Below are 10,769 nucleotides of genomic sequence, written 5' to 3' on the forward strand. Positions count from 1 at the left end.
AAATCTTTATATATCTAGAAAGGGTGGTCCTAAAGAGGTAGGGATTTTTCAGAGGTCTCAAGAAGGTAACACCTACAAATATGTGTGTTAAAATTTTTTAATAAGCCCCCTTGGGCCAAAATTAATTTAAAAAAATAAATAAATATGTATATAGAGACACACTGTAATAACTTGAAGTAAATAATAAAGATTAAAAACCAATTACAAACAAAACATTTAAATAAAAAAAAATTTATTAAAAAGCTTACCTTTTTTATATTTGCATTGTTTGTATATATTATTAATGTTGTAAATACATATCTTCATATAGCTAGAAAGGGTGGTGCTAAAGAGGTAGGCATTTTTCGGAGGTCTCAAGAAGGTAACAAATACAAAAATGTGTGTAAGAAATTTAAATGTGCCCCCTTAGGCCAAAATTAATTAAAAAAAATAAATAAATATGTATATAGAGACATACTGTAATAACGAAGTAAATACTGAAGATTAAAAACCAATTACAAACACAAAATAATAAATTGACTAAAATCTTACCTTTTTTATATTTGCATGGTTTGTATATATTAATAATGTTGTAAATGCATATCTTTATATATCTAGAAAGGGTGGTCCTAAAGAGGTAGGCATTTTTCTCAGGTCTCAAGAAGGTAACAAATACAAGAGTGTGTGTGTGTGTGTGTGTGTGTGTGTGTGTGTGTGTGTGTGTGTGTGTGTGTGTGTGTGTGTGTGTGTGTGTGTGTGTGTGTGTGTGTGTGTGTGTGTGTGTTACCAAAGAGCTTGCGCAGCCTGGTGACACCAGCCACAAAGCCATGGAAGGTCAGGTGAAGCTCTCCAGATGCAAAGCGCTCAGACATCAGCTGGACAACTTTATTGTCACACTTCATCCCTGAGAAAGAGATGCAAAATTTGTCAATGTAACTGTGTGTGTGTGTGTGTGTGTGTGTGTGTGTGTGTGTGTGTGTGTGTGTGTGTGTGTGTGTGTGTGTGTGTGTGTGTGTGTGTGTGTGTGTGTGTGTGTGTGTGTGTGTGTCTCAGTAAATGCGTACCCACAGCCTGTAGAGCAGCAGTGAGTTCAAAAGGACTCATGGTCCCAGAAGAGTCCTCATCAAACTGGAAAAAGATGGACTGAAAGAAAAAACAGATCTTTATTACGGTCAGTCTTTTTATTTATGTTCATAGGTTTGGTAACATGACCATTTTACATTGCACTTTTTTATGTATTTAAAAAAAAAAGGTATTAGACAGGCATTAGAGCATGGGTGTCAAACTCTGGCCCACGTGCCAAATTTGGCCCGCCGTGTAATTTCACTTGGCCCTTGAGGCAATATCAAATTAACACTAGAGCTGGCCCGCCGATTATATACAGCGGCGGTGCCACGGTAACACCGCATTCACCGCTAATTCTCATACTTCCCTCCCGGGAGACTCCCAAATTTCAGTGCCCCTCCCGAAAATCGTCATGTCCGCTTTTCATCCAGTCCAACGAGTGCTGGCCCGGTCACATAATATGTGCGGCTTCTGCACGCACACACAAGTGAATGCAACGCATACTTGATCAACAGCGATACAGGTCACACTGAAGGTGACTGTATAAACAACTTTAACACTGTTAGAAATATACGCCACACTGTGAACCCACACCAAACAAGAACACATACCCAGAATCCTTTGCAGCCCTAACTCTTCCGGGACGCTACAAGGTGTAGGTGTGTGTGTGTGTGGGGGGGGGGGGGGGGGTTGGTGGTAGCGGGGGTGTATTTTGCAGCGTCCCAGAAGAGTTAGTACTGCAACACACTGATCTAATCTGATGTGCCCAAGCCAGATACCTGCCATCTTTTCTGGGATGCTAGTTCATTAATGTCGGGGCTCAGGCTTTGAGCTGAGGCAACCTTCATTATCGAACGAAGGTGTTCATCAGTCATTATATCTCGTAGTCCACCCGGACCGCAGTCTTGGGGGCGTGCCTTAAAGGCACAACACAACAAATACCCAGAACCCTTTGCAGTACTAACTCTTCCGGGACGCTGCAAAATACACCCCCGCTACCACCAAACCCCCCCCCACCCACACACACACACACACACACACCTTGTAGCGTCCCGGAAGAGTTAGGGCTGCAAAGGATTCTGGGTATTTGTTCTGTTGTGTTTATGTTGTGTTACGGTGCGGATGTTCTCCCAAAATGTGTTTGTCATTCTTGTTTGGTGTGGGTTCACAGTGTGGCGTATATTTCTAACAGTGTAATAGTTGTTTATACGGCCACCCTCAGTGTGACCTGTATCGCTGTTGATCAAGTATGGGTTGCATTCACGTGTGTGTGTGTCCAGAAGCCGCACATATCTTGTGTCTGGGCCGGCACATTGTTAGAATGGATGAAAAGCGGACGTGACGACAGCTCGTAGAGGACGTTAAGGCAGTTTAAGGCACGCCCCTAAGACTGTGGTCCGGGTGGACTACGATATATAATGACTGATGAACACCTTCGTTGGATAATGAAGGTTGCCTCAGCTCTAAGCCCCGACATTAATGAACTAGCATCCCAGAAAAGATGGCAGGTATCTGGCTTGGGCACATCAGAATAGATCAGTGTGTTGCAAACTGAGCAGTTTAAATTCCTGAATGGTTGGTTTATTCATTGTTATTTTATTTTCTAATTTATTAGCCTGTGGAAAAAGTTAATGTTGATATTTACCTCAGAAGGCTGCAAATAGAAAAGAGGCATTCCATTTTATTTAAATTTTATTTGATATGCCATTGATATTTTTTAATTATTATTATTATTTGAAACTCAATTTTGCATGTCACTATAAAGTTATAAGCCTTGCTTGTTCAATATTCAATGCAAAACTTGTTTGGGTCCCTATTAAAAGGTTAATTTGTTCAACCTTGGCCCGCGGCTTTGTTCAGTTTAAAATGTTGGCCCACTCTGTATTTGACTTTGACACCCCTGCATTAGAGGATATGGTCGTCTACATTTTTTGTCCTCAGTGTAGATCATCAGTTTCGGACGATTTTCATGAAAAAGTATGTGTAATTATGTGTCAACAAACACAGTGTGGAGACGCTCCCCGAAACTAATAATTATCACCTCTATTACGGAAAATATACAGTATTTCTTAATGTCTTAAGTATCATTATCAAGAATTATTATCATCACTGGAGGATGAGGCTAAACATGTGACACAGAGAGAGAAAGCCAGGAGCAGGCATGCTAATAGCTAAGCTAACCTAACTTGAAACAAAACCAAGAAATAAGTACTTAATAAACATTAAGAGGAGTAGATGGAACGCTAAAAACAAGAAATGAACAAGTAGATTAATAGGACTATAGATAGACGTAAACAACTGTTGGTGTGTCAGCATTGTCACAGTCAGTACTCCACACATAAGAGAGGGATCGGATCGATAGTTCCGGACTTTATGGGAGCAAGCATTTTATTTAACTTTTAACTTAGGGTCCATCTGGTGAGTCCACAGCCCCACTTGGCCCAAATGCAAGCTGACTGTAACCAGGGTATCCGAGGGGTCTTAAAAATTCTTAAGGGCCTACTGAAACCCCACTACTACCGATCACGCAGTCTGATAGTTTATATATCAATGATGAAATCTTAACATTGCAACACATGCCAATACAGCCGGGTTAGATTAGTAAAGTGCAATTTTAAATTTCCCGCGAAATATCCTGCTGAAAACGTCTCGGTATGATGACGTTTGCGCGTGACGTCACAGATTGTAGCGGACATTTTGGGACAGCATTGTGGCCAGCTATTAAGTCGTCTGTTTTCATCGCAAAATTCCACAGTATTCTGGACATCTGTGTTGGTGAATCTTTTGCAATTTGTTTAATGAACAATGAAGACAGCAAAGAAGAAAGCTGTAGGTGGGAAGCGGTGTACTAGCGGCCGGCTGCAGCAACACAATGTCGTAGCGAACTGGGACAACAGAGACTCTTACCATGAGGACTTTGAGTTGGATACGCGCTACCGTGAGTACGCAGCTGCGGCTTCCAAACATTTGATCGCTTGCCCGTACGTGCGTGCCGCTATGTGCATGTCACGTACGTGACTTTGGGGAAATATATGTGCTGTATGAACTTTGCGGAGGTGAACGGTACTTTGGGCTGTGGGATTGAGTGTGTTGTGCGGGTGTTTGATTTGTATTGGCGGGTTATATGGACGGGAGGGGGGAGGTGTTTGTTATGTGGCATATTAAATATAAGCCTGGTTGTGTTGTGGCTAATAGAGTATATATATGTCTTGTGTTTATTTACTGTTTTAGTCATTCCCAGCTGAATATCAGGTCCCACCCGCCTCTCACAGCATCTTCCCTACCTGAATCGCTTCCACTGCCCTCTAATCCTTCACTCTCACTTTCCTCATTCACGAATCTTTCATCCTCGCTCAAATTAATGGGGTAACCGTCGCTTTCTCGCTCTCGCTGCTGGTGGCCATGATTGTAAACAATGTGCAGATGTGAGGCGCTCCACAACCGGTGACGTCACGCTACTTCCGGTACAGGCAAGGCTTTTTTATCAGCGACCAAAAGTTGCGAACTTTATCGTCGATGTTCTTTACTAAATCCTTTCAGCAAAAATATGGCAATATCGCGAAATGATCAAGTATGACACATAGAATGGATCTGCTATCCCTGTTTGAATAAGAAAATCTAATTTCAGTAGGCCTTTAGGGGGAACGGCGTGGCGCGGTTGGGAGAGTGGCTGTGCCAGCAACCTGAGGGTTCCTGGTTCGATCCCCACCTTCTACCAACCTTGTCACGTCTGTTGTGTCCTTGAGCAAGACACTTCACCCTTGCTCCTGATGGGTCGTGGTTAGGGCCTTGCGTGGCAGCTCCCGCCATCAGTGTGTGAATGTGTGTGTGAATGGGTGAATGTGGAAATAGTGTCAAAGCACTTTGAGTACCTTGAAGGTAGAAAAGCGCGATACAAGTATAACCCATTTATTTAAATCCAATAATTTGATTTTAAGGCCGTAAAATGTCTAATATTCTCCTAAAATCTCATAAAAGGTCTTAAATACGATTTTGAAAGGTCTTAAAAATCTATTGACGTTACTTTTATTTAAAACATGCATAAACTTCAGTCTCGCTTTGACGGCGGAACTAACTGTGCTGCCTGGTCAGAATTGATGGAACAGCAGCAGCTATTGCTGTGTGTTGACAGCTTAGTTAGCATAGCAGCGGAGAAAACTTAACGAAAGCCCACAGCAAAGCCAAATGACTTGCATAAGATGGGTAAGTAAAAGTTCAACGATTTGTGTCTCCTGAACGATCAATTGAAATCCTTGTTGCACCCGCTGGATGGAAACATTTTCAAAGTGTTTAGTACCAAGACGTGCAGCCATGGAGAATGGAAGCGTTTGTAAACATGGCGGTGAAAGTGAATAGAATGATCATGTAAAAGTCAAAAATCTGGGATAAGTCCACGTCAAAAGATGCTAAAACGCCACAAACACGTTGCACAACTTGACAAAGATAAAGTAACCCCCCAAAGGAGTGTTATGTGGGTCAAGTGGCGCCAATTGCTAAAGGAGATCAATATGAGATGTTTAGTAGTGAAATCATACTATTACATACACTCATTTCTCTGTGCAATAATAGTGTACTCAGTAGTAAAACTATTTAAAAAAAGAAACATAATTCTCTTATATTATTTCTATTATTTGTTCCAATAATTTCAGGTCAGCTTCTCATGCCTAATCTTTTCTTAAAGTTTAGACAGCAAACGTCATTAAAAGTGTTTACACTCATCTTATTGTGGGCTGAGGAAATCAATGGAGATTTGCCAATGTCCTCTTGTCATGCCTAAATAAAAACTAATACTTGTGTATCAGCAATATGTTTTCAAAAAAGTCACAACAAAATGTATCCATACACACCAGATACAAAATGAGCCGAGCACATTATTTTATGTTATCCACATTATTCACATCTAAATTGTGTTTGAGGCTTGCAAGCCATAATGGCCTTCCTTCTTTTTAGACAATCACTCTGTCTGCACACACTGTTTTTCACTACTTTGTGCAGGTACAGGAGTACTGTAGATGTTTATCGCTTTGCTACATTCTGACAGCTCAAAAAAAACATGACCAAAGTTAACCATTTAGCTTTAGCAGAGTATATTGTTGTGCTATTCTCCACCATTGCTGACGTTGTTGTTACATGAAAACACTTGATATGAAGCACACTGCACCTTTTGCAAGAAAACACTTCTATGTAAAATCTGAATATTGACTGTTACAATGTTTGCTAATGTTTTTTTCAATTAGTTGACACTAGAGAAGCTCCTGGTGTATTTAGTTAGTTTAACCATTTTGTTTTCCAATGTGAAAGAGCAGTGAATGAATTCATATTAGGGATGTCCGATAATGGATTTTTGCCGATATCCGATATTCCGATATTGTCCAAATCTTAATTACCGATACCGATATCAACCGATACCAATATATACAGTCGTGGAATTAACACATTATTATGCCTAATTTGGACAACCAGGTATGGTGAAGATAAGGTCCTTTTTAATAAATTAAAAACATTTTCTTGAATAAAAAAGAAAGTAAAACAATATCAAAACAGTTACATAGAAACTAGTAATTAAGGAAAATGAGTAAAATTAACTGTTAAAGGTTAGTACTATTAGTGGACCAGTAGCACGCACAATCATGTGTGCTTACGGACTGTATCCCTTGCAGACTGTATTGATCTATATTGATATATAATGTAGGAACCAGAATATTAATAACAGAAAGAAACAACCCTTTTGTGTGAATGAGTGTAAATGGGGGAGGCAGGTTTTTGGGTTGGTGCACTAATTGTAAGTGTATCTTGTGTTTATGTTGATTTAATAAAAAAACAAAAACAAAAAAACAAAAAAAACGATAGCGATAAAAAAAAAAAACGATACCGATAATTTCCGATATTACATTTTAAAGCATTTATCGTCCGATAATATCGACAGGCCGATATTATCGGACATCTCTAATTCATATACTTAAAATTCATTCTGGACCTCTGATTTTACTTTGTCCTTGGATTTTTTGTCTGTATGGATGAATAAATTGATGATAAATTATTTTCAAGATGGTCTTAAAAAAAGTCTTAAATTTGACATGTTGAAACCTGCAGAGACCATGTGTAACAGCAAAAGGTAAAAACTAAATACCTTTGTCTGGATCCCCACAAATATGTTTTGGGTTCCTACTCACTCATTTTGCAGTCCATATTGGTGCGGATCCAGAAAAGGGTATTTATTTTTTTCCTTCTGCTGTTACAGTCAGTTTGCATTTGGGCCAAGTGGGGCAGTGACCCACCAGGTTTTGATTGATTGATTGAGTCTTTTATTAGTAGATTGCACAGAACAGTACATATTCTGTACAATTGACCACTAAATGGTAACACCCGAATAAGTTTTTCAACTTGTTTAAGTCGGGGTCCACGTTAATCAATTCATGGTAGGTCCAGCAGATGGACTTTTAGTCTTTAATGTATAAAGAACTTGCTCCCGTAAATTCTGGACCACATGCCGCTACTTTTTTCCCGCCCTTTTGCTTCATACAATGCTGCGGCTTATCTATAGATTTTTCCCTGTTCCACTTCCAATAAATTTAGCCTTGTCACATTAAACAAATGAAATTGTCAAACGGGTCAAGGTGGACCAATGAAATAAACACACTCAGACAATGGTTCAGTCAGCCAATTAGAGAATTACACACATTCCCTTATCATGGTGAAAAAATGAGGAAATTCCCACAACGCGGACCCAAAGCCGAAGAAACAGAAATCCACCACGACTAACGGGCTTCAAATGGCCGAACTACCGCACCTGTGTCAGTATTTCATGTTTCAGTGTGTACACCCGCGGTTTATAAACTTGTTCAGCCAATAGAATCAGGAGAGTGCGCTTGTGGCTTTGCGTTACTCATTACTGCCACCTCGAGGACGGGAGTGTGGCAGAGCTGTTTATGAGCTTGGCTGGTCATGGCACATGTCATTGTTTTCTTACACCAGGTCAAAGGTCATAGGTCACAAACATAGCTAGGTACCTGAAGGTTGCGTAGGTCAGAGAGCAGGACTTCAGTTTGTTGCCGGTTCAGACTTGCTCTTCCTTTAGTCTTGTTGGCACACTTAAGACCAAATGATGACAATGTTTTTGCTCAGATATATTGATCAAATCTACAACACGGCTGGCGATAATGACAGAAGACGCCGCAGGTGAATGCCGTTACACGCCGTGTACCTTTCCTTCCTTTCTCCGTCACAATGTAGATGGACGGTTTCCAGGGGTAACCGGTGTGTACTCACCGAGCAATGAGTGTGACCACAGTGGCTATTAATAGCAGTGTGTGGCTAGAAAGGACATGTGATGAAAAAATGACGAGTCAGCCACTTTTAAGGGCAGTCAGGTGGTAGTCAAGTCCTAAACGGCTGTTAAAGTCATTCGAAACCCAAAGGAGGTTGGGATTCAGTGTCATGACTGGGCAAAAAGGATACATCCCCTGCAAGGATGAGCTGTCTGCACGTCTCCAGTGGCAGGTGGTAATTTTTGTCCAGGACTGAAAATGAAGAAAAAACAACACAATAATGAATGTTAGCTCCAGTGAATGAGGTGAGGAGGGGGACAAGTCTGGTTGCTGGTCAAAGAAACGCCATTTGACAGGAAATGATGAGCTTCAATTTAGACTAGACCTGGGCAAATTAAGGCCTGGGGGCCACATGCTAACATGTTAAGCTTTTCCATCTGGCCTCCCGGACATTCCCAAAACATTATTTTAGATGTTTAAGATGGAAAGTGTAGCTGCCATTATGATGTGCAGTGATGTTTTCTAATGACCGTAAGTCTTCAACTATACTAAGTAGGGATGTCCGATAATATCGGCCTGCCGATATTATCTGATGATAAATGCTTTAAAATGTAATATCAGAAATTATCTGTATCGTTTTTTAAATTATCGGAATCGTTTTTTTTTTTTTTAATAAATCAACATAAAAAACACAAGATACACTTACAATTAGTGCACCAACCCAAAAAACCTGCCTCCCACACTCATTCTCACTCATTCACACAAAAGGGTTGTTTCTTTCTGTTATTAATATTCTGGTTCCTACATTATATATCAATATAGATCAATACAGTCTGCAAGGGATACAGTCCGTAAGCACACATGATTGTGCGTGCTGCTGGTCCACTAATAGTACTAACCTTTAACAGTTAATTCTACTCATTTTCATTAATGAGTAGTTTCTATGTAACTGTTTTTATATTGTTTTACTTTCTTTTTTATTCAAGAAAATGTTTTTAATTTATTTATCTTATTTTATTTTATAAATTTTAAAAAAAAGGACCTTATCTTCACCATCCCTGGTTGTCCAAATTAGGCATAATAATGTGTTTATTCCACGACTGTATATATCAGAATCGGTTGATATCGGTATTGGTAATTAAGAGTTGGACAATATCGGATATCGGCAAAAAAGCCCTTATCGGACATCCCTAATACTAAATATTTCAATGGTTGGAATCTGCATGATATACTAGTTACTAGTTTTTTTTTCCCCCTTGGCCTCAGTCTAGACCCCCCTCTCCAGGGGCCCAGGCTTAGACCCACCCCCCTCACCTCACCTTTTTTGTAAGGGGCACCGGAAGTTGGCAGACCCGTCAGCGATCCTGTTCTGTCTCCCTGTAATGTTTGTCTGATCTTGAATGGGATTGTGCTGAAAATCTTAATTTTCCCTGGCCACTCCATCTCAGAGACGCAAGCTGGTGGTCCAGGAGATACGTCGGGAAGAGGAAGCAAGAAGGTGCGCACAAGCTGTGGCGCAGGCAAAACAAGGACAGTGGATGACATGGGAAGGAGTAGAGAAGAGGAAGATCTCCTGGAAAGAGCTGTGGGAGATGGAGGCATTCAGGGCAAGCTTTACCATCAGGGCTGCCTACGATGTCCTGCCTTCTCCAAAAAACCTCAGCCAGTGGTATGGTGAAGACCCCACATGCCCTCTGTGTCCGAGTGCAGCAACACTGAAGCACATCCTGGTGGGCTGCAAGACCAGCCTCACCCAAGGCCGTTACACCTGGCGGCACAACCAGGTGCTAAAGTGTCTTGCAGCAGTGCTGGAAAGTCGACGGACAAGTGTCAATGCCCTTCCTCCTTCGTCATCCCGTTGGCAAGCAACAACATTTGTCCGGGAGGGCGAGGGTCAAGCCAACCTCACCCCCACAAGACCAGACACTGGACAGCTAGGCGGGGCACGGGACTGGAGACTGCTGGCAGACCTGGGCCAGAGACTCTGCTTCCCAGGTGAGATTGCGTCCACCAACCTGCGGCCAGATCTTGTTCTGTGGTCAGCTTCGCTCAGGCTCGTGTACATCATAGAGCTCACGGTGCCCTGGGAGAGTGCAATGGAGGAGGCCTACGAGCGCAAGAAGTTGAGGTACACTGAGCTTGCAGCCGATGCGCAACAACAAGGCTGGAAAGCGAGGGTACGCCCAGTAGAAGTAGGCTGCAGAGGATTCGTGGCCACCTCAACATCCAGGCTCCTCAGGGAAATGGGAGTGCGAGGGAAGGCCCATCGACAGGCAGTGAAAGACCTCTCAAAAGCCGCTGAAAAGGGGAGTCAGTGGCTGTGGGTCAAGCGAAGGGACTCCACCTGGGCTTTCAAGTGAGTGATGCCATCTAGGGAGTGATCCTGGGACGCTGGGACTCACTGCTGAACCCTCTGGAGGTGTCGTGGGCCTATCAGCGAAACACTGAGGATGGGGG

General features: G+C 41.8%; 1 protein-coding gene and 1 long non-coding RNA gene across 4 annotated transcripts in view; one reads left to right on the forward strand and one right to left on the reverse strand.

Moving 5' to 3' along the window:
- Positions 1–1,088, forward strand: part of LOC133658345 (uncharacterized) — a 66,704-nt gene extending 65,616 nt beyond the window's left edge. The window contains exon 3 of the long non-coding RNA XR_009827454.1: positions 1,033–1,088. This is a non-coding gene — a long non-coding RNA (uncharacterized LOC133658345). The remainder of the gene's footprint in view (positions 1–1,032) is intronic.
- capn12 (calpain 12) overlaps positions 1–10,769 on the reverse strand; it is a 97,402-nt gene that overhangs the window by 3,594 nt on the left and 83,039 nt on the right. For all 3 annotated transcript variants that reach the window (XR_009827453.1, XM_062060250.1, XM_062060248.1), the window contains exons 17-20: positions 8,503–8,564; positions 8,055–8,123; positions 1,044–1,122; positions 767–883 (exon numbers count right to left, since the gene is read on the reverse strand). Coding sequence is in view for 2 of the 3 variants with exons in the window: in XM_062060250.1 (XP_061916234.1) it covers positions 767–883; positions 1,044–1,122; positions 8,055–8,123; positions 8,503–8,564 (327 nt within the window). In the remaining variant the exon portion in view is untranslated. The remainder of the gene's footprint in view (positions 1–766; positions 884–1,043; positions 1,123–8,054; positions 8,124–8,502; positions 8,565–10,769) is intronic.

Source organism: Entelurus aequoreus, linkage group LG10, assembly GCF_033978785.1.
Source record: "Entelurus aequoreus isolate RoL-2023_Sb linkage group LG10, RoL_Eaeq_v1.1, whole genome shotgun sequence".
NCBI classification, from domain to species: domain Eukaryota; kingdom Metazoa; phylum Chordata; class Actinopteri; order Syngnathiformes; family Syngnathidae; genus Entelurus; species Entelurus aequoreus.